Raw genomic sequence first — 22,070 nt, 5'->3', positions numbered from 1 at the left:
ATATGCAAGAGCAGTCTGCGGCCTTGGATAATGGCTCTGACGGCGGAGAACCATCGGGAAGCAATCTCCTGGAGGAGGTGTCGGCAGAGAGTGAGAAACTAGGCTCCTAGAAAGCTGCACGCAAACTTGTGCCGTCTCGAGCTAATAGTTTATATTAAGACACAAAGAATGGCGACCCGAAGACTACCACGAATGGCATGCTTCCGAGATCCGATCCTTCTGATATGGCCAGCCCTCCTAGAAAACGACGCAAACTTGACGCAGCAGGCTCACACATTTTCTGCTTTCCGGAGATCTATGGGCAAGAGTTGAAAATGCGTACAGCTGAAGATAAACAACAGCCTGGCGATGAGCCTGACAACAGTCCCAATGAGAAGCACGAGGTCGAAGCAGGCAATGAGAGTGCAGATGCTTGACGAACAAAGACCCTGAAATGGTAATGAAGGGCTGCAGAGTCCGAATTAATTTCCGGGGAAACACACCAGGATCCCGGATCTACCAATAGGACCATTACCAGACATCGAGCCCGATTGCTTATGCCGATGCTCGTGGCAGCCCGCCCTAGGCTTGGACGATGCCCAATGTCCGTGTATTTGTACATTAGTTGGAGGTTGAGATTAGGTTGCTGGATGGCTCTTATTATGGTTCGGAAAATAATAAACTTGACTCCTCTCTTTTAGTCTGATATCCACCACCCGCCCCTGAAAGGTTCTTGCGCGCCAGGCCCCACAGTGATCAGAGCGAGACGAACCGACCGTTAACCTCTAACAATAACGTATAAAGTGCGGAGTGATGGTCTAATGAGTGTGCCCTGATGAGCTGTAAGGGAGAAACACATCACCACCTCCCCAGTGAGTGTATGTAGACAAGCCACTCCAGCAGTGTGGTAGTGAGCTAAGAGGCGAGGGCGCCGGAAGCAGCAGAAGCGTTCCGCGAGAAAAACAAATACGATATGCATGACGTTCGCCCTCCCCGTTCCGCGTAGTTCGTTATTGTTGTTCGGGGGAGACGGAAGCCAGCGTCCCATAAGGCTCGTGGGCGTTATAGCACATGAGGTGCATTTAAAGTCTCGATCGCATACTTTGCATCCGTGTTTTCGGATTCCACAGATCGAGTTCCCAGTTCACTGACTAGTGAGTTCCATGTCCTGTGGGATTTTCCGGATCCTTCTTGGCGGCGGTCGGTTATAACAACGAATCCTTGATAATAATCAGAGGAGGCAGTAATCGTTTATGTTTGTTGCGGCATCCATTGCAGAAGTTCCGAGATCTGAAGATTGAGATGACAAAATATCAAGTTTTGCAGTAAGGCGCCCATTGAAGCTGTAGATTATGCCACAATCCGTCCTCTATGGGCGAAGCAAGACACTCTGTACGGATCTGCTCTCCCAATGACAGCGCCCCTGCAAAACCAAGCATTAAAACAAAGGCAGTACAAGCCCAGTGAAAATATGATCTGTGTACGGGGCGGATAATGCCCTCCGCGCCAATCAAATAACAAGTATTGATGGGATAGGCCACCGTCGTCGTATGCTAGAAAGCCTCGAGCAATTAAAAATGCGTAGTCCACACTACAATAAGCCCCTTTTGGCTTTTGTTCTCAGTAAAGGGAGTCAAACTGTCTGCACTTAAGAGTCAGGCATTTATGTGAATATCAGGGCGTGTGACAGAGGCTCGGCAGCCTAGCCTCCTCCATCTATCAGGAGATGTACTTAAATGCCCATCTTTTTGTTTCCTAACTGTCTTTGTTCCTCTTCATTCAGGCACTGCACAGCTTCACCTTATCCCAAGGCTTCCCAAAAACATAAGGCTGAACCTCTTACTCTTTGATTCTTTGAAATATCAGACATTTCAACCAACACCAATAAACAAAGACTTGTCCCGAAAGGAAAAACATAAAAAGCCATGGGAGTTCCGCTCGACGGTGGGGAGAAGTGGGTGGCGGAGGAAGAAGAAAAGAAAAAAACGTAGGTCCCTTCGGTGATATAGCGTGTATGACGCGTTGCCATCAATGCTAACCATGGTATTATCAACTAGGTTGGAGTCGTTAAACAAGGCTATAGAGAAGCTGGATGACTCTGCGGCCAAATCCCAGGATAAAGCAGAACCAGGAGATATGAGACGCGACTTCACTGAAGCACCGTCTGAGCAGCCTGCTAATACTTCGGGGGAGGATGACGTGGACCAGCTCCAGGAGAGCCTCGACCTGAACGAGTTTGCAAGATCTCATGAGGACAGTGCCTTTACGCGTCATCTTAACAATTGGCTGAGGTTTCATGGTCTTGACCCAGAAGAGCTAACCACCTGATAGCTTCTTGTAAGTTTTAAGCGTGCCTTGACTCTTTGATTTGGAGCGCGAAACCAAGGGAACGAGGAAGAAACTGATCTTGGCGTGGAGGCAGATAACGAGTTCTTGACCAGAACACCATTCTGAAGTTCATGATCCAACAGAGCATCTAGTGGGCCCAACCAGGCTATTATGCAAACGAGCTCGACACTGTATTGAGTTTTTGTGTGATCACACAAGTGATAGTTGTTTTGTTCCGTTGACGTCTTTTTACGCCGAGTGAAACTACCTTTATGTTTTCAAATTTAACCTATCCTGCTGAGCAGTAATGCGGTTAGCAAGGGTCTCGTCTATTCGTTGTTTATGTGAACCGGATTGATCTGTGATTTCAGAGAGAAGATTATGTCTCGTCATCGCCTCGCAATTCCCAGTGCTTTGAGCTGTCAGAGACAACAACAAAGAGCTGGTGACAAGGCATACGACTAAGGATGACGATACGAAGGATTTCATCATATTATGCATCGGAGAATGAAAATTGTTAGAAAAACTTACAAATCCATCAATGAGTGACCTTTATGTTTCTGTCTTGAAATCCATGGCCGCAGCTAAGCTCTATATTCGGACGGAGACGATCACTCAGAGTGAACAGCCCCGAGAGACAGGAATAAGTCAACGGGTATCAAGTTCATTCTAAGAAGTCAAAGCAGAAACTTTCTCCCTCGTTCCTTTCATGCATCTTCATAACAGATAATTCGTCGTCGAAACTCGGTTGGTGGTTTGAGGGCCTGCGGTGTCTTTACTTTCGGTTTTTCGTTTGGTAGTATTTTATTCAAAGTAGTTTGTGCCGTGGTATCTGTAGTTGTAATGGTTTGATTTGTGTGATTTGGTTGTTTAGGCGGTTTAAGATTTCCCCAATCTTGGTCTATTACATCTCGGGTATTGGAAGACGCGCTATTGGGTTTATCACACTTCTCTTCTTCGCTCGTTTTCGGCGTAGTGCTTCCATTATTACTAGAAGCCTCCTTTTCTAGTTGCCTCTGGCGAAGAAGAGCCTGGATCTCGCTGTGACGAAATATTTGAATCTGTTCCTCCGTGAGTGTTCTTTTCACGCCATCGGGGTAATACCCCAAGCGATCATCATATAAGTCATCATAGTCTGTGGATTGAGCTTCCGTAGTATCGAAAGAGCTTGCAAAGAAGTCAGAGGCTACAGTTGGGTTGAAGTCCTGGGTACTGAAATGTTTTGCATGGAAAGCAGATAAATCATCCTAGTGAAAGATTAGTTACCTAAGATTGATGCAGGGGGTTCTTGAACGACATACACATGTGACGATGGGTATATTCATAGTCATTACTAGTATTTGGTAGGCGCTTTGAGCTCGCGAGATGGACTCTTCAGCTGCTCATTCGCCTCGTGTGCTTGTTGTGAATTCTGGAGGCCGGCAGCAGGGGTGAGGTCAGAATAAGGTCTCGGCCTTGGCGTGTCATATCACGTGATAACTATAAACCGCGGAAAGGTTATAACTAAGCCGTCTCTAGGGTGATCGGGCCGCTGCGTATCAAAACACATCCTATCCTTGCGGCTTCAGGAAGCTCAAGTACGACAGTTTATTCAGTAGTTCGGACTACTAGCGGTACTAGAGGTATACGCTCAGAATACTAAATGTTAGGGAAAGTAAATACTTGCCTGGTTTGAGTGCATGTGGTTGGACAGCTCATGGACTTCATCGTGGAGGTAGTCATACATTTATAAAGACCAGAAAGTGCAACTATCTGCAATATGTTGGCTCCAGGGAAGATTCATGTTCTGTAATCCCTTATAATTCCAAATCTCGGAACGAGACGAGTGCTGCTCCAGAGTCTTCCCTTCTTAGACACCCTCAAGGCCTGCTTCATCAGCGATCGAGGCTAGGAGCGCTTCACTGTATATCTGATTCCCGATTTTTACTTTGACGTTATTGAATTTGATTATAAGGTCACGAGCCGGTAATTCTATGGATGTAAGTCGCTCTTTTTCATCATCGGAAGGCTCTTCGAGCGTCCAAGCGATTGAAATATGGAAACAGTTGGTGTAATCGGTATCAATAGAAGAAGAGGATGATGATGAGTTACGCTGGTGTCCTGCTTGCTTTCCGTATTTTCGTTTTTGCGTACCAGCCGGGCTCTCATATAAGGGTGGTTGACCAAAATATGCAAGACTGCTATTCGAAAGACGCAGTAATTGGTTCAAGCCATTATTTGCGGGGCGGTTCAGCTGAAGGACGAGAAACCACCTTGTGTTTTCAAAATTTGACACCCAGGCTAGCTTTTGGGGAGAGACTTCAAACCTGAAGGATGGGTAAGCAATAGAATCATTGACACAAGGCGGGATACTTACGGTTGGATTTTCGAGTTGTTCATGTAGTCACGAAACTGGTCAAGAAATGATTCTCGTTGCTCTGTCAAAAGAACCACAGGCCTGGAAAGACTGATGTGCAGCGGTAGTTGGGCACCAAGATCGCTGTAAAGGAAGCTATGAATAGCTATGCCGTTCCCTTCTGTGCTTTCACATCCTTTGATAATGTTGGATAAGACTCCTAGTTCGGTATTATTGGGGTACCCTCCAGCAAAAATCAGCAACGTCCGGAATATTCATGTCACTCCTAATCCTGTGTTTATATTTTTGGGTATTGGAAAAATCTACCTACACTCTAGGTAAATGTGAGTTGGCCAGTTACCAACTACATGGGGAATTGCCCTTGTCCTTCCATTGTGAAGGCTGGGATCATCTTGCACGCTGATTCTTGCGGATGTCGAGTACAAATCTCGAAATTCAGTAGGCAGTGGCGGCAAAGCGGCAGCGCGCCCTTGGGATTTTTGCGGCACACCGCCAGGCTCACGGCAGCGTCTTTTTGTCGATCTTGATGCGCTGCCGTCCTTGTTTTCCCGCCCGGATCCGCTTTCAGACTCTGTATCGGAGTATTGGACAAGAGACATGGCTACTGGCCCTCATTGGGCAATCTGGGATTTGTTTGTTGAATGTGAATAGGTTTGCCACTCAGGCACGGCAACTAGACCTAGCCAGAAATCTGTTCCGGTTAGCCAGCGAGTCAAGTTGGTGGATTAGCGACGGATAACATTAACTAACTAATGGTTAGCCATGGCCATGGAAATTTCCAACGAAACTAGCAGTGACTGCCACACCAGTTAACGAGTTATTTTACAGTGCAGATCAACTTCGTGACGTATACTTTATTAGCAATGGTGCATGTGGAACTGCTTGTTTTCAAGAAGTAAACTACCGATCTCGCTACGTGGTCGTGTTATCAGCCGCAGCTGGACCTCCGTCTCTCTCAGCCGGACTGTCCTGCCACAGTGCACGACGTGGAGACCTAACATGTGTGCTTTTACCCTTCTGTATTTGATTGATGGGTACGACAAGTGGTTGATCTATTAGTTATCCTAGTGCTGCCACTCTATACACGGGAACATGGGCTATTATAGCTGGAAATACCCTGTTAACGAGAGCGAACACAGCCCCATAACCAGTGACACGACTGCATAACCAATTTTTGAGTGCATAACTAAATCTCTGGCTTGCACTCTATATCCTTTCTGCCTCGAAACTCAGCTAGCCATGGATCAGTTTACCCTATGAAACCACGTCGTTCCTGAATTTACCGTTCTGATGCTGATTCATAGGCCAAAAAAAATTGAGCGCTGGAGACCTGATAATCGGTATCGCTTGTGACTATTCCCATGGTATTGGTTTATAATTGCTATGTACTGTGGCAAAAATAATGCAAGGGACGGTGAAAATGGCTATATGCAAGCATACAATACAGTTATACCCTGATGAATCACTCTGCTTCAAATTATTATAAATTGGAGATGAACCCTCTTGAACTCGGGAGAATATCCATCTTCCCATCTATTCATACACAGTCTTGTTTCCCAATCCTTCCCCGGGTAAAGGATCGTTGAGCGCGTCTGCGTTTACTTCGTCAACACTTGGTGAATACTTTTTTCGCTTCAATGTAGTATGTCTCATCTGCACCTCCCAAAGTCCATTCTTTACTCTAAAAGTTTGTGGAATAAGTGACTGACAGTATCCAAGTCATATATTCCAGTTCCTTACTGGCGCGATCCGTGCACCTGATAAGAGCCATTATAAAAAGGGCGCCTTGTATAAAGCTGCTACAGCGCCGGAAACCCTTTTGCCCCATCAGGGGTTCCGAAACTCCCTGAAAGGCCAGGAGGCCTCTATCCCAAGTTTGTACAGCTTGTTCCCAGAGTGGTCCCCAAAATTGCACGAAGAGTATGAAAGAGCCCGTGACGAAGTTATCAACCCTTGGCTTGACATGTAAGCGCTCTTTTCTATGTGAAATTGATGTGGAACATTTTCTCACCAGAGTAGCTGGATTGATGATCCGCAAACTTGCATGAAGTTGAAAAAGGCCGATTTTACCATATTCGCAGCGATTGTCTGTGCGGACGTATCATTCGACAAGCTATGTACAGTCGCCAAATCATTTGCATGGGTTAGTATCGCTTGACTCTTGACTCTTGAGACACTTGTAAACCATGCTAATTATTTGACATAGTACTTTATTTGGGACGATCGTATGTATACCCCTAATTGAGAGGGCTATATGATGACTGACCAAGGATATGTGGCTTTAGAATTTGATTGCGGATCCCTGACTTATGATGCAAAAGGTGTAGCAAGCTACTTGAAAAAGAGCAAGGAGTATTTCCAACACCAACTGTTAGAGATCGGGGAACAACCGGACTTATCGAGATTTTCCCAGGAACAGCAAAAGGCATTACTCTGCTGGGATGAAGTTGGCCAACACATCCGCGAGACGTGTAGCAAAAGTAAGTTTTTCTTTTCTTTTCCTTCACTGCACGAGTAAAAGCTCAGACTTCGGGTCAGATTCTGACAGGGAGGATTATTCAGATGTGCGCGAAGTGTTTCTCGACAAGATGCTACGATACGTAGCTAGCGTTGACACAATTGACTCCATTTTCCAGGAAGGAAAGGTCCCTTCGTTAGCAGAATACTGGCAGAGGCGAGATCTTACGGCAGGGGTTTATCCGGTGCTGGCCACTCTCCCGTATGTGACTAGAGAATTTATACTTGCTCATGGGCCTAAACTAAGCGCGAGATAGTTTCGCCTACGATATTGATATCTCGATGGAACACTTGAAAGATCCAGCATTTGCGGCTTTGTGGAGACAGACATCATATGTTGTCCATATGTAAGTTCACGCATGCTCCTTACTGGTATCAATAGGCTAAACGAAAGTATAGCACAAACGACATGCTATCTATGCGAAAGGAAGCAGTAAGTTGCTTTTCTTCAATTATCGTTCTCGACTCCCATCTAAGCTTTGCCACTTTCTAGAGAGACAACCAAATTGAGAACCTTATCCCTGTCATTATGATGAACTATGGGCTGGACTGCGACACAGCAATGCAAACTAGCTTCCAAATGGCAAAAGATGAAGTCAAAGGTATACGTGTGGTAGAACGCATGTTCCAAAAGGGAGGCGAAAATAATAATCTTGAAATACCCGAAAGCCTCGCCGTCTCCTTTACTAAAGGGTGCAAGGACGTTTGCATGGGACTGATTCATTGGAGGTAAGGAAATATAACCGTGACCAGTCTGGCATGATTCTCACTAACATGTCGCAATAGCTGCTCCGGTGAACGATATTTCAAACAGCAGGAATTCCGCGACGATAAGTCGATAACCTTTAGAATATGATCCTCTAGCATTTCGATGGCGTTGGCATAGCCGTGTGGGTATTTTCGGGGACCATTATGGCTGGGTATCGATTAACAAACCGAAAATTAGTACAGCAGGGTCTCTGGGTGGATTTTTCATGTTAATGCTTATCCTCTCATTGGTTTTGGCTGACACCTCAATAGACGTTATTTTTCTTCCCTTTGCTTTGATACTTTCATGACTTTCACTGACGTTGATTCTAACTGCTGAGTAATCACTTTAAATACACGTGATACCCACTTGCGGCTCGGACCATGAATGACTAAGCCTTGCTTGGCCCGTCGCCTGGCCAATCATGTGTCAGGAGAGTCAATGACGTTGTTTTTGCTGATATACATTTCCCAATCCATGGACGCACCTTACAAAAAATTTCCTCAGTCAGTTGTGTCATTCCAGCCGTCGCGCCTACCTGACCTTAACACAGATAAACTATGGCTCGGTCGATGACATCTTGGGGCAAGAGCAGTAGAGTTATGGCAAAATTTGCAGGCCACGCTGCCACCCGGGCAGGTATAAAGCTGGCTCTGACCTCCAACTCTCGGATATTTTCTTTCACATCTATCCATACCCGCTTCAGCTCAGATTACTAGTCACTGGCTATAACAGCTCGCTATACTCATATACTATATCCTTTCTAAAGCAAGCTGTTCTACATATCCTAGCCTTGGCAATAGTGTTATTGCTGCAGAAAAAGCTCGAAAATGTGCCACAAGGCTATCCCTCCTCACCGTCGCTTCTTCGCTGCTCCTTCAGTGCTTGGGTTTGTGGCTGAAGATGAGCCCGGGCGTGGGCGGCAGTTGCACCAACCTGGAGGCCCTTCATCTGTCCGGCGTCAACGTTATGCCTCATCTGAGAGTGCGAGATTGCGCAGCGCTCGCTTGCATAGACAGCCGGACTCAGATCCCGGGCAGCTTACACCTAGCCCGCGTATTCAGCCAGACCGTATTGATCGTCTGGACAATGTGGCTGGCCTCTACCACCATGAAGGGCCGTACGATCCTGTCACGAGAGAGAGGAACGCACTCCCTGACCGTGCTCCCGTCCAAGCGCTTCAGTCGTCAAACCAGGAAGCGCTCAATGCCACTTCGTACGACGGTGGTGCCGGTAATCTCTCCCAGCATTACCCATTAGGTGGAGATGCTGTTCCCCCTCCAGGATCCAGAGATCTTACCGATCGATTCCTCAGCTTCTATCCGCGTACCAACGTGATGGTTGAAGCCCCAGCGCATCTCCAGCGCCGTGCAGGATTTGTAAGTTTAATTACCTTACCATACCTTCATACCCTTGACTGTTAGCAACACAACTGGCTAATGTTGAACAGAATTACGGAGATGGCGATACGCTGATGGATCCATACTATAACCAGGATGACATCGAACGTCGTCGGCTGTTGCGCAAGCGCGCTAGATCTATTGAGCGTGAGGAAGCCGAGGCTGCCGATTCTGCTTCCAAGAAGCGTGATGTTAATAGCCGCTTGTAGTCGTTCTCCCCGTATCCCCTAGCACATTTGTCTGTTAACTGTTATTTGCTCCTTCCTTCCATCCACTTAGACATTGCATTGTATAGAAATATATTCGAGAAAGGGAAAAGGGGAAAGTTTAGCGTCCACGAAACTTTTTACACCACTAGAATGTTAATATACTTTGATATCCGAGTATGTAACATACTTCCACCTAATATAATAAATGTTATAATAATAAACTCTTAAGTCAATAATTTAACTATCATCAAGATGTTAGTTCCACATCTACGTATCAGCTGAATAACTATTTCAAAAATAACTTAATTTGTCTAATCATTCGCTGCCCATAGAGTGAAATGTTTTGATTATAAAATCACATACTTGTTATTATGACTTATTACACTGGGCATTGCTTGAAATCTCATCACTGAGTATATTCAAAGAGTTGGGAAAGAAATTTCGTATTATACAGTTATCATCACACTGGCATTTTTATACCAGCCTAGGAGGGGGTTCTCGCCGTTCTTCGTTTGAGTGTCTTCTAGATATGCCCAACGCCTCATGAAGTCATCGTGGCCCGTTAGCCGTGTGAGTTTACCGGTGATCGCCCGGTACACATCCTCCATTACATTGAAGTCGGTGGGGAAGAATATATCAAAATATCCTTGATGAACCTGAAGAAAAAGCAGAGTGAGCATTATAACTAAAAATAAGTTGCAGAGATTACTTACATATGGAGTTGTTGCTTGAACATTCCTTCTTTGATATCGAGTTTGGACAACTGGAGCATTGAAACCTGGCACGGCGTCTGGGAGAGAGTTGAAGTCACTCGCAATAAGACGGTGGGCTGGGAAATAATCATGCAGAACATCGTAGAACTGCATTAGTCGAGTTGGAATATACTCTGGCAGTGTCATATTTGGCGCAAAAGGAAGCGCTGTCTGCAACTTGCGCCACAACCGGGGTCCTAGTGGGGTGGTAAACGGTCGGCGGGCCGCTGCTTGCCTAACACGCAGGAATCGAGCGGCTGAGCGATCTAAATCCGGAACATAATATTCATAAAACTCCCCGTCAGAGTCTATGAGAACACATCCCTGCCTGGGCTGCCCAGTCTCCATGTCATAACGGATCACATCGTGACCAAAATTATCGAAGACTTCCAATGCTAGGAAAAAGCAGGGAGAGTGAACGTATGTATTCCAGTCGAATATCGACCGATTGATAACCTCAGCATGGCCGCCGTGGCCACCGGCATGAATGGAGTGATTGAGATTCTGTTGTTGTAAATTGGCGAGACTGCTCGAAATCTCGATGATCTTGTACTTCGTTCTTTGATATACTTCCGGCTCAACATCTCGTATGTAGTCCAAAATATTGAGCATCATCGTACCGTTTCCGGCTCCCATCTCGTAGATTATCAGGTCATGGTATGGAAAAAGTGTCAACTTATAGTTCGTAACGAGATACCGGGCGATAGCTTCCCCATAATAAGGGCGGAAGAGCTCAGTGGGTGTGTGCCACAACTGTCTTGTTTCATCGTAATTCGTCTCGTCAAGCTTATCTTCGAATTCCACGTATCGTTGGTCTAACAGTTTGTTAAATGCAGGCCCATCCTCGATGTTATTGAAATCGAAAGGTTCGCCAGGCGAAAAGATAGTCGCGTGCTTCGAGAAGTAGCCGTAATGCGGGTTGTATAGGCTGTCTAAAGAAGATAAAATTAGCAATTGACAGAATAGATTTGTTGAGCGGCGGTTGAAAGCTGCATGATCTCTTCAACTCCCGGGCCCATACCCTCGATGAAATCTCTTGTCAACATTTTCACTCTCCTCGGCCGCTCACGGCGGTTCCGCAATTCCACTGCGGTAACCAACGGATAATCTCTGAGCTCCTGCGACATGTCCTTCGGGAAATGGTCTATTCTATGCCTCCATATCGTGTCGTCTTCGTCTTCCTTTTTTCGCCGGCTCCCGAGCTTCCTGGAGGCATAGCGTGACTGCTGATGTCCACACGAACATGGCTGTAACGAGCGCCGAGCCCGCAATGGCTGGGAATAGGATAAAGACCGAGTCGTCTGATGCCGGAATAGCTGGCGGAAGAGGTGCGAGACAACCGGCGAATCCATTGCTTGTCAAAAGCAAAGATGGCTGTTTGAGCTCGAAGTTCGATGTTTTCGTTTCGGGAGGAGAGAACGAGATGGTCCGAGCTTTTAGTTAACTAACTGCCATCCACGATTTCCACCAGCACCACATAAAGAGTTAATTTGAGCATCTTCAGATTTCTCTGGAGATGACGCTGAAACATCTATGAGGGTCAAGGTAGGGAGAGTAATATTATAGCCAATTCTTTTCAGGATGGAAGCGTCATCTCGCATGCCCATTTATGTGGCTGCTGCTTTCGCAACAGGAGCTATATGCACCATCGCAATTGATAGACTCCTTCGCTCTGAGGGAGGAATAAGCCGGACGGAGCCTGGAAGCGAAGATGCAATGAATGGACTCTCCACAGCCAACGGAATAGAATACCATGGACTCCCAAAGAAACCACAGCCTCCCCCAATAGTGGACGGCATTGAAGGTTGCATCGGGAACACCCCTATGGTCCGTATACGATCTCTATCAGAGGCGACAGGATGTGAGATACTAGCGAAAGCAGAGGTAAGATTAATGTTTCGTTTGCTTAAATATAAACCGTTATTTTATAACCGGTTCCTAATTCTATTCAACAGTTTTTAAATGGCGCTGGAGGAAGCCCTAAGGACCGCGTTGCGTTAAGTATGATACAAGAGGTTAGATTAGAACCTATTCCAAACCAATACCTCTGTGCTAATACCGTGGACTAGGCTGAAGCGAATGGCCTTCTTACTCCATTTGTGGGAGATGCCATCTATGAAGGCACTGTAGGTTCTACAGGAATATCCCTTGCCACCCTGGCAAGAGCAAGAGGATACCTAGCACATATGTATGGAATCAATGATCATACCTTTTCTCTGGCAAAGTACATTATATTTACATATCTTACACAGTTGCATGCCGTCGGATCAATCGACAGAAAAATCAAACCTGCTCCTTAAACTTGGGGCGGTCGTTGACAGAGTTACCCCGGCTCCCATTGTAGAAACGGGCCACTTTGTCAACAGGGCTAGAAGTCTGGCGCATTCCCACGGAAAGGCGGCACAAACTTCGCGTGAATCTTCACCATTTGAAAAGCCAAATATAGAGGCCATGACCTCGGATGCTGCTGCTAAACAAAGCCGGGGTTTCTTTGCAGACCAGTTTGAGAATTCTGCCAACTGGCAAGCCCATTATCGAACGACAGGGCCAGAAATCTATGTACAGTGCGAGGGTAAGTTGGACGCATTTGTTGCCGGCGCTGGAACGGGAGGTACCATTTCTGGAGTTGCACGGTATCTGAAACCTCGAGTTTCGAACATGACCGTCGTCCTTGCGGACCCTCAAGGCAGTGGACTGTATAATAGAGTCCGCTACGGCGTGATGTTCGATACAAAAGAAAGAGAAGGTACAAGGAGGAGGCAACAAGTCGACTCTATTGTGGAAGGAATAGGGATTAATCGGGTCACTGCAAATTTTGAAGCTGGCCGAGAGCTAGTGGATGACGCTGTAAGAGTCACTGATGCACAAGCCGTTGCTATGGCACGTTGGCTGGTGGAGAAGGATGGTATATTCATTGGCAGCAGCAGTGCTGTAAATTGTAGGTCATTACTTGTCATCATACATGCTCTTGCGGGAAGTATTAACTTATTTATCTGCACAGGTTTTGCTGCCGTTAAAACGGCCCTAAAGCTTGGCCCTGGCCATAGAGTTGTGACAATCCTCTGTGATTCTGGAACCAGACATTTGTCAAAGTTTTGGGCGGAGGCAGGCAACGTTGGAGGAGCCGTCGGCACTAAGCTTGAGGACGTTCTTAACGCTAAGGAGTGAAGAGCAAGCGACATCGTGTGTGATACCAGGTCGTCTGCTGGGTTTTCAGCTACCTCGGCAGTTACCGGTTATTTCATGAATATTGGGGCCAAATTGTGCCAGAAGAGGACGCATTAGATACCACCTCTTTGTACAACAGCGCTCCGGGTCTTACCACTTGATAAGAGATGCTTCTTTGGCGAACCAGAAGCTCTTGGTGGCGTGCTGATCTGCACACTAGACAAACCGGAGCTATGCCATGCTCTTTCGAAAGCCTCGGATAGAGGATCAGGACTTTCTTCCCGATTGTCTGTACCTTCAGCAGGTCCGAGTGGAGAATCTTCCACTGTCAGATGCACCGAAGAGTTACTAGAAACGGTTCCAGGCCGTAGTGGGGAAGGAACTGTGACAGAAGGCCGAACTGGTGTTTGAAGCCATGAATCCTGCGTAAATGGTCGCTTTTTCGCTTTTCTGGGAGTTTTTGAATCGACCCAACTTTGCCAGATCGTTCCTCCTACGCAAATCTTGATCCATTCATGCTGTATGTCCACTAAGTTCCTCGTTGGAAATTTAGATTGTACAGTATCCCATGAAGTTTCAGTATCTAGGTTGAAAGATGCAAGCGCCTCTCGATCTGAATCCGTCCACGTTAATGAGGTAGATAAATTGCCACTGATGTGTTTACAGTAAGCATAATACCACTGTCGTAGTTGAGCTGGTGAACGCGAAGGAATAGCCAGGGACACTTCACGCCACGGCTTCCGTTTAGCTAACCGTAAAGTGACTAATGTTTTAACCTCCCGAGGGGTGAGATTTTCAGAGGAGCCTCTTGGAGTCGTTATTTCAGCACTTGGGCTTCCATTAACGGAGCTCAATTCGGGGCCTGGGTCTGCAATAGGTGTATCGACGGCCAGATCGGGCTCACTATCAGGATTTATAATGGGTTGATGTGTTGGAGTCTCGGGGTTTTTCTTCTTGGTAGCCACAGGGGTATCTACGGTAACATTGGCCATTGTTTCCGGTTCACTAATAGTAACACCATTGGCATAATTTTCCGCTATAGTGGCGGTTGGGTCGTTTTGCGGTGGAATATATATGTCTTTAAATTCAGTAGGCATTCGAACCATGGTATCCTTGGCAGGGGTAACGGAATCAAAAGTAGCAGGGCGCCTGGAAGTAGAGGATACAGGTGTATGGTCTTGAATGGGGTCATCCGAATCGGAATCGTTGGAGACCAACTTTGACTTGCATGCTGCAGTTAACTTTGGGTGTTTCCGCTTGTTTATATGGGGTAGTCGCCTGCGTCTTGAGCGAGGTGCGGCCCATATTGATCTATTGTGGTCTGGAGAAGGCGTCCTTTCAATAAGTTGGGTCGTTGTAATTGTCATATCCTCTAAGCTGGCTGATAGGGCAGTTGTTGGCAGCGGAGGTGCGTCCCATAGAGACTCTCCAGCAATATTATTGTCTTCGTGGCCTTTGGCATCTCCGCAGCATACAATGCCCTCGCTTTCAATAAGCTGAGAACTTGGTGTACTAACTAGTTCTTGTGACCTTTTCAACCCTTCCACAGGTAGGGGATTTTCCGGGCAAATAGTTGAAAAGTCTACATTGACTGTAGCAGGTTGTTCCTCATTTCCAGCCGTAGCATCGTAATCATCTTGAATCACCCATTCTTTGAAAAACGTATTCACCGTTTCAGGATCCCCTGTATTGTCCGCCGTCGGCTCAGTATTCTGGCCTAGAGGCCCTTCCTCCGCTTCACTCTCATCTTCTGGATGAAAATCATCCCAAAGTCCTCTTCCAACGTCGTGTTCATCCCCCATCTCCGTGAGATGTCCATTGTCCACAACTATCGTCCCTTTGGCCAAATCTATCTCGTCGCCAACCGAGCTGAAATCCTTCCCGTACTTTTCGAATATGGACTCAAATCGGGACTTTAGCCGCAGGTCGTTCGCCTTTCTAGCTTGGTTCACATCGAAATCGTGCAAAAGGCCGTCGTTTGGGCTGAATTGACCGTCCATCCGGCGGCGTTTGCTTGGTGGTGACATCTCCGTAAATAGGTATCGCTAGTTATGCGCCCGCGCATTGCAGTTTGCTGTAAAGTGGTACTAAGCCATCCGGCACAAACAAGGTCCAGATGAGAAACACTTGTCAAAGAGCAAAACAAACCCTTCGTTGTATTCTCGTTGTGCTGCCATCCAAATGTTTCTTGAACCACGAAGTAAACAGTGTTAGTTGAATCACACGCCAAGAGGGCCAACGTCGTCATAGGGCCAAAAAGTCCAAAGCTCAACTACAACGCCTCCAACGACTACCGCTACTCCCACCATCTACGACAACAGCATGTAGCTGGAATTCTCTGAGAAGCCTGTATAACAGTCATGCTCGCCGGGAAACACAGCTGGAACCATGTATTGCCAGAAATGTCGCACGCCTCTAAAGCTGGATAGTTCTCTTGAGGAGCTTAACCCAGCAGCATACGATCTTCTAGTAGGTAAGTTGAGCTACAACGCCATAAACCACGGGATATATGGAATGATCTAACTGTTCCAACAGGCTCTGTAGGAAAATCTACTCTAAAGCCAGCTGGTCTGGCTCGCTCGCGACCCTCGTACCCTCCAGAGCGCAAAGAACGATATGATCAAGCGTCGCAGCGGGTAACCTCCCCGGTTTATAAAAAAGAGATACCGGCCTCATCACGGCATGGACGAGGTACTCCTGAGTCTGGAGCGCAGGATCCAGCATCTGGAATGTCCTTTGTAATGCTGAATGAGTCCTTACACGCCTCGTCTTACCAGTCAAACGGACCCAGTCAACAGCTGAGGGGAAGACATAAGGGACAGGAGACCTCGGGTGTTCAACCACAAAGCCATGAAATATTATTTGCAGATCAGGTCGAGCGGACGGCGCGGATATTCGAGATAGTATCTGCCCGGTCAGATATTGATCATCCTATATGCACTGACTGTACAGAAATGCTAGTTGACGGGTTGCAGAGCCAACTTGCAACAGCCACAAAGGAGCGGGATGCATATATCTCATTTCTCAAGAGTCTGAATACCTCTATCCCTTCAGCAGATGAGATGGCGGCCGTGAAGGAAACGCTGGAGGCAACCCTCAAAGCAGAAGCCGAGGCCTTTGACCAGTTACTTGAATTGGAGAACCAAAAAAGGGCAGTGGATAAAGAGATCGCCGAGTTAGAGGAAGAGTCAAGAAAACTAGACTTGGAAGAGCAGCAGTTCTGGCATGATCGTAATGCCTTTGCCTTGACGTTATCTGAGTTCCAAAACGAGCGGGACGCTTTAAATGTGAAATACGATCACGACTCCCGGCAACTTGAACGTCTACAACGGACAAACCTGTTTAACGACGCATTCTGTATTAGCCATGACGGCTATTTTGGCACCATTAATGGGCTACGACTCGGGCGACTTGCGAGTCAGCCCGTCGAATGGTCAGAGACAAATGCTGCCTGGGGCCAAACTGTACTTCTTCTCGCCACCATTGCCGAACGGATAGGCTTTCAGTTCCAAGGATACAAGCTACGTCCTATGGGCTCGACGTCCAGGATCGACAAGATCGAATACCCTCAACCAAATCAGTCTCAATCTCAATCTCAATCTCAGTCCACGAATCGGCAGGACGGAGCAAACGGGGCACAAAACAAGATACAGCCCAAAATCACACCCCTTGACCTTTTTTCTTCTGGTGAATTGCCACTAAATCTACCGTGGATGCATCGCCGATTCGATGCAGGTATGGTTGCCTTCCTCGAATGCCTCCGGCAGCTAGGTAATCAGGTCGAAAAGACTCCAACATCGATATCCACTCCCGCAGAGCCTTCGGCTTCTAGACCGGGGAACACGCCACGACGTCAAAATTCAACGCAAGTTACAGGCCTTAAATTGCCGTATGAGATCAAGCGTGATAAGATTGGTGACGCAAGCATCAGACTCGGTTTTAACCAGAGTGATGAGACTTGGACCCGCGCTTGCAAGTATACGCTTACATGCTGTAAATTCTTGCTGGCCCATGCAAGCAATGCAGGTTCGAGCAAGTCAACCACTTGAGGAATTTCTTTGTAGGAAGTCTGATGCCAAATGGGCAGTTTCTTTGTTTTAATGTATTAATATCACTAGGAAATTTAGAAGTGTAAGGGTGTTTGATGCTGTTTGGGTTAATGACAGGTTGATCTAGCATTTTTCTATCAAAGAAAACCAATGAACGATCAAAACATAGTAAATCAAATCATATAATAGCGCATTTCAATCTCACTCAGGCCTGCTTCAAAAAAACAAGATAGAACATTAGTCGTATCAGACAACATCTGGTTGCCTGAGGATAGTACAATTGCAAGCAAAAGGCCGTCCGTAAACACAGATGGCCACACGAAAGAGTCATAAGCAATTTTTCTTAACTTTCATCTCCAGATATTGTCATTAGTGTCATAAATCGTATCTCAGGCGGTGCAGGCATCGTTAACAGGAATCGTGTCAAGGAAAGTAGATGCAAACCGAACGAACTCGAAAGCATCCGAGAAATTAGAAGCTAGGCCAAGGGAGATGCGAATGAAACCACCGGTGGGCAGGCCGACCTCGTTGAAGGAAGTTTCACTCTCCCTCCTCCTTTCCGTCGGCTTTTTGCGCTCCTGAGTCTCGCCGGATACTTTCTGTATGGCATCCGGAGAATCAGACTCGACAGCACTAGATGTTTCCGTGTTTGGCTGAAGGGCAGACCCAACATGCAATGTTATGTTGCGCGCAGCAGCTCGGCGGGCAACTAGGTCCTCGTCGACCAAACATCCCTTCATGTCGACGAAGTTGAGGGCGATAATACCACCACGAGGCAAGTCGGAGGTGTACGGGCCATATATCACCACCAGAGGCTCCCCGTTTGTGTGGGTTAAACCGTTGAGCTCTTTAAGCAGCCAGTTGGTAAGGCAGCTGACGCGGGTATGGATGGCTTCCATGCCTATACCGGCTATATGATTGAGGCCTATGCGGATGGCAGGAAGGGAAAGGAAGTTGATAGTACCGTCTTCAAAACCCTCGTTGTCTCCCAGCAACATATGTCCGTTTGCTTGGACCGAGCTGCCCCAGACAGTACCTCCGGCAAACCAGGGACGGCCCAGTTTAGCAAAGGCCTCCCTGCGAGCCAGGACGGCACCTACACTAGACGGGTGGCCGAACATCTTGTAGAAGGATACGCTGACGAAGTCCGGGTGCCAGCGAGACAGGTCTAGAATGTTTGTAGGGGCATAATTGTCTGCGTCTAGCAAGACATGCCATCCCTGCTCCTGAGCATCGGCAATCCACTCGAGAGGATGCTGGACGCCAGTAAAGTTCGACTGAGCGGGAAAGGCGAAGAGACGGGCGGGGGCCTCGTCAATGCTCTCCTTGCGTTTCAGAGCCGACTTTACCGCGCCTTCGTCACATCGTAGCTCGGGCTGTTTAACCGGTAGATATGAGACAGCCGCGCCCCGTCTCCTGGCAAAGTCTCGCAGCCCTATCACGGGAGGCTGATTGTCATTTAGCAGAAGCAGTTCACCTCCCTCGGTGAAAGGGTAGGCTTCTCCAATCAATTTGAGTGCATTGGATGTGTTGATGGTGAAGATGACGATGTATTCAGATGGGTCCGCCCTGAAGAAGGAGAGCACCCTGGCTCTGGCCTGTTCATCCAACTTCGTGATGGCGCTTGAGGTCGGATTGATGGAATGCGGGTTGCCAAAGACGTTGCTTCGCAGCAGTTCAAAATGACGCTGCAGCTGTGATTCGCCGTGGATGCCAGAGCCGGCATAGTCCAGATATATGCGGTTTTCTTTGTCGAGGACTGGATAGTCGATCTGGCGTATATGGTCCAATCGAAGAGTGTCCGCGTATGTTGGATTGGCCTTGCGAAACGCTTTCTCGGCCTTTCGAAGAGCGCGGGCGACTCTATGTTTGACGATCAAGCGCCTCCGGGCCAATTCGAACTTCTCTAGATATCGATCTAGAGGGAGACATATCAGACTGGAGGATGAGGAAGCCATCGTGCATATATTTCCGTTGGGGAGTATGCACTTCAACCACGCAGCATAGAAAAATGCAGGAAAATGCACAAAAAATGTCCGGCTGGCTCTTCGTTCGATCAAGGGATCCCCAGCATCAAATAGTGTATTCTGGATCAAGGTTGGCTGGCAATCCCCCCTGCACGGAGTATGGCGGGTTATATATGTATAAGTACTGATGTTGACGCCGGCCCTGACAGCGCCAACGCAGCCTCCCGTATATATATATCAGGCCATCCTATAACTCGGTCCCTGGCTGGGCAGCATGCAAGCATCATTTCGAATCCCGCCCGCTCCCATGAACGGGTTTCTTTCCTTTCCCTGGGATAAATTCCGCTCTTTTCCCCAAGGTGACGCTGCAGAGGCCCGCCGCCATGCAGCTTTTAGTGCAGGATTTTCGCTCACGGGCTAGCCTGGATAGGAGAGAGGACGCGGTTATTTGGCTTCCTGTCCGCATGAAAAGTGTCCAGCCGTCAGCCGTGTTCAGGCCAGAGTCGATTGGTTCTGTTGATGAGCGCAAAGCCCGCTGGCCAGGGGCTCCCATGTTAGGGGTTGGGATCGAGCGCCGGAGGGGGGGAACTTTTTTGGCCCCAGAGTGGCCCGGAAGAAGTTCGTTACATGCATGCTCCAGCCTGTGGGTACCCAGACAGTAGTGACTTGTATCTCAATATTGGGTTGTGGATATGGGGGTGTCGTACGTTGAGGGTTGCGTTGAGTGATGAGAGTCAGTCATGAATTGATGATGTGAGGTTGATATATATATATACACAGCGGCCGTTTTCCCACCCCCAACCAACCGGCTTATATGGATAACACATATAGATTTAGCAATAATAATTGAACAAACACCAGGCCAAACACGCTCAAAGACCTCATAACCAACTTAACACCGTCCGAGAGGGAAAGGGAAAAAAAGAAAAGAAAAGATTAGACAGAAAAATGGTAGTTCCTTTTTGGTTTAGGAGTAGAAAGTGGACTTCTGGAAGTTCTCCAGCGAGATGTCAGTTGGCTTTCCCTTGACGGGTTCTGGACCCTGCTTCAATGCAGTCAGGCTCTTCGTTCGCGACTCGGCAGCGTTGCCAACCAGGGTGCTCGTCCTCGTAGCCGGGGCGCTGCTCGTGCTGCTGGCGGCTCCAGCCGTGATTGTTTGCTGCTGTGGCCTGCGTTGAATGGCCTCGAGATAGGGGCTTGGCAGGTATCCGACGGAGCCATCACGGCTCCTGCACCTCCACCATTCGGATGGGTTTCCCATTGGGTCCGACTTGCTCAGTACCGCAACAAGATCGCCCTTTTTCACTGCGAGGTCGATTCCACCCGTGGTCTGTGTATCGGGCGAGTAGTCGTATAGCACTCGGCAGAAGTCGAGCTTGGACGGGTCAATGGATCCCTGCTGCTGGGCTTCGTTGAGGAGTTCCTGTTGTCGTTTTGCTTCCTGTTCTTGTGACCGAGCCAGGACGCGGATGAGCTTTGACATGAGATAGGGGAGGCCGAAGACTGCAGCAAGGAAGAAGAAGAAGGGTTTCTTGGATGGCTTGGGGCGACCGGAGCCGTCGGGAAGGCCTCCATTATTGCCGGTGAACGCAGAGAAGGCAGATGGGGTCAAGGCGGTTGCATCAGCCGGGGGCGGTCTGCCGGTCAATTTGGCAAGCAGTGTCCGCAGCCATCGCAGGAGTGTGAAGATACCCAGGACAGAACCAAGCGTGTTCTTCAGTGTCCCAAACTGCTCTGCAACAGATACCATAGCTACACCATGTTAGTCAAACTCGATCTCGCGAGACAGAAATGTCGGTTTATGGCATGGTTCGTCGACTCACCAAAGAATGAGCTATGTGTGGCCATGTAGGTGCTCTCCAACATCTGCGCAAACCCACCAAACGCACCAACGATGCTCTCGATCATCTGGAACGTCGCCTGTGTGCTCTGGTTGAATGAATGCGTCAAGCTGTTGGGGTCCCCGTTCTGCATTCCTCCATACATTCCTCCCATTCCACCATAACTGCCATACATCCCTCCCATTCCGCCGTAGCCGCCGTACATCGAGCCCATGCCTCCCATCGCCCCAAACCGTGAATAAGGCGATGAATAGTTGTTGTACCCACCAGTATAAGGTGACGTGCCTAGTCTCGATGCGCCATAGGGGGAGTAGGTAGAGGCTGTCTGGTTGACAACGGCGTTCAGCGCGCTGGGTCTGGATGGCAGATCGGGTGCCGAGGAGGAAGAAGATGTAGTGGAAGAAGAAGACGGCGCAACGGCGGTAGTAGAAGACTGAGGTGCAGCAGAGGCCGTTACAGCCCGTTGTGCTACTGAGGAGCCTATATTCATAGTATGACCAGGTCAGCCCGCTGAGTCTTGAAGATTCTGATATTGGTAGATATCTCTCTGATATCAGCTGCGAGGGGGGCGTCACTCTCTCATAAACTGACCTGAAGCTGCAACTGCTGCTCTCTCCCACGGCTTAGGGGGCGACACAGATGCCATCGCGGAGTCTGCGGTGTGTCTGCTGTATGCTGTCCCTTTTGCCCCCCTTTACCCGCGGCGCATCCGTCAAAGCGCGAGTCTGCCCAACAGCTCGTCGGTGATGGCTGGGA

General features: G+C 48.0%; 11 protein-coding genes across 11 annotated transcripts; 5 read left to right on the top strand and 6 right to left on the bottom strand.

The window, feature by feature from the left end:
- Window positions 1–2,019: 2,019 nt before the first annotated feature.
- ARB_06571 (uncharacterized protein) lies at window positions 2,020–2,307 on the top strand (the record flags this gene model as incomplete). The annotated part of the gene is made up of 1 exon (XM_003015399.1): window positions 2,020–2,307. One exon carries the CDS (start codon window positions 2,020–2,022, stop codon window positions 2,305–2,307), a length of 288 nt encoding a protein of 95 aa, XP_003015445.1.
- A 707-nt stretch (window positions 2,308–3,014) lies between these two features.
- On the bottom strand, window positions 3,015–3,638 carry ARB_06570 (uncharacterized protein; the record flags this gene model as incomplete). Its single annotated transcript, XM_003015398.1, has 2 exons — window positions 3,015–3,554; window positions 3,609–3,638. 2 exons carry the CDS (start codon window positions 3,636–3,638, stop codon window positions 3,015–3,017), a joined length of 570 nt encoding a protein of 189 aa, XP_003015444.1.
- A 518-nt stretch (window positions 3,639–4,156) lies between these two features.
- On the bottom strand, window positions 4,157–5,262 carry ARB_06569 (uncharacterized protein; the record flags this gene model as incomplete). Its single annotated transcript, XM_003015397.1, has 3 exons — window positions 4,157–4,613; window positions 4,664–4,862; window positions 5,004–5,262. The coding sequence occupies 3 exons, from the start codon at window positions 5,260–5,262 to the stop codon at window positions 4,157–4,159; spliced, it is 915 nt and encodes a 304-aa protein (XP_003015443.1).
- Window positions 5,263–6,920: 1,658 nt separating this feature from the next.
- On the top strand, window positions 6,921–7,913 carry ARB_06568 (uncharacterized protein; the record flags this gene model as incomplete). Its single annotated transcript, XM_003015396.1, has 5 exons — window positions 6,921–7,143; window positions 7,226–7,382; window positions 7,438–7,527; window positions 7,580–7,613; window positions 7,674–7,913. 5 exons carry the CDS (start codon window positions 6,921–6,923, stop codon window positions 7,911–7,913), a joined length of 744 nt encoding a protein of 247 aa, XP_003015442.1.
- Window positions 7,914–8,758: 845 nt separating this feature from the next.
- On the top strand, window positions 8,759–9,537 carry ARB_06567 (uncharacterized protein; the record flags this gene model as incomplete). The annotated part of the gene is made up of 3 exons (XM_003015395.1): window positions 8,759–8,817; window positions 8,980–9,307; window positions 9,379–9,537. 3 exons carry the CDS (start codon window positions 8,759–8,761, stop codon window positions 9,535–9,537), a joined length of 546 nt encoding a protein of 181 aa, XP_003015441.1.
- A 446-nt stretch (window positions 9,538–9,983) lies between these two features.
- ARB_06566 (uncharacterized protein) lies at window positions 9,984–11,335 on the bottom strand (the record flags this gene model as incomplete). Its single annotated transcript, XM_003015394.1, has 2 exons — window positions 9,984–11,221; window positions 11,311–11,335. The coding sequence occupies 2 exons, from the start codon at window positions 11,333–11,335 to the stop codon at window positions 9,984–9,986; spliced, it is 1,263 nt and encodes a 420-aa protein (XP_003015440.1).
- A 197-nt stretch (window positions 11,336–11,532) lies between these two features.
- On the top strand, window positions 11,533–13,457 carry ARB_06565 (uncharacterized protein; the record flags this gene model as incomplete). Its single annotated transcript, XM_003015393.1, has 4 exons — window positions 11,533–11,715; window positions 11,856–12,173; window positions 12,359–12,513; window positions 12,542–13,457. The coding sequence occupies 4 exons, from the start codon at window positions 11,533–11,535 to the stop codon at window positions 13,455–13,457; spliced, it is 1,572 nt and encodes a 523-aa protein (XP_003015439.1).
- A 113-nt stretch (window positions 13,458–13,570) lies between these two features.
- ARB_06564 (Myb-like DNA-binding domain protein) lies at window positions 13,571–15,484 on the bottom strand (the record flags this gene model as incomplete). Its single annotated transcript, XM_003015392.1, has 1 exon — window positions 13,571–15,484. One exon carries the CDS (start codon window positions 15,482–15,484, stop codon window positions 13,571–13,573), a length of 1,914 nt encoding a protein of 637 aa, XP_003015438.1.
- Window positions 15,485–15,845: 361 nt separating this feature from the next.
- Window positions 15,846–17,506, top strand: ARB_06563 (uncharacterized protein; the record flags this gene model as incomplete). Its single annotated transcript, XM_003015391.1, has 2 exons — window positions 15,846–15,930; window positions 16,002–17,506. The coding sequence occupies 2 exons, from the start codon at window positions 15,846–15,848 to the stop codon at window positions 17,504–17,506; spliced, it is 1,590 nt and encodes a 529-aa protein (XP_003015437.1).
- A 389-nt stretch (window positions 17,507–17,895) lies between these two features.
- Window positions 17,896–19,464, bottom strand: ARB_06562 (uncharacterized protein; the record flags this gene model as incomplete). The annotated part of the gene is made up of 1 exon (XM_003015390.1): window positions 17,896–19,464. The coding sequence occupies one exon, from the start codon at window positions 19,462–19,464 to the stop codon at window positions 17,896–17,898; it is 1,569 nt and encodes a 522-aa protein (XP_003015436.1).
- A 976-nt stretch (window positions 19,465–20,440) lies between these two features.
- Window positions 20,441–21,804, bottom strand: ARB_06561 (uncharacterized protein; the record flags this gene model as incomplete). Its single annotated transcript, XM_003015389.1, has 2 exons — window positions 20,441–21,225; window positions 21,297–21,804. 2 exons carry the CDS (start codon window positions 21,802–21,804, stop codon window positions 20,441–20,443), a joined length of 1,293 nt encoding a protein of 430 aa, XP_003015435.1.
- Between the last annotated feature and the right edge of the window lie 266 nt (window positions 21,805–22,070).

The sequence above is a fragment of the Trichophyton benhamiae genome (assembly GCF_000151125.1).
Source record: "Trichophyton benhamiae CBS 112371 chromosome Unknown contig01535.1, whole genome shotgun sequence".
NCBI classification, from domain to species: domain Eukaryota; kingdom Fungi; phylum Ascomycota; class Eurotiomycetes; order Onygenales; family Arthrodermataceae; genus Trichophyton; species Trichophyton benhamiae.
Note: the sequence above shows the minus strand (reverse complement) of the source record. Positions and strands in the feature narration are given on the sequence as shown.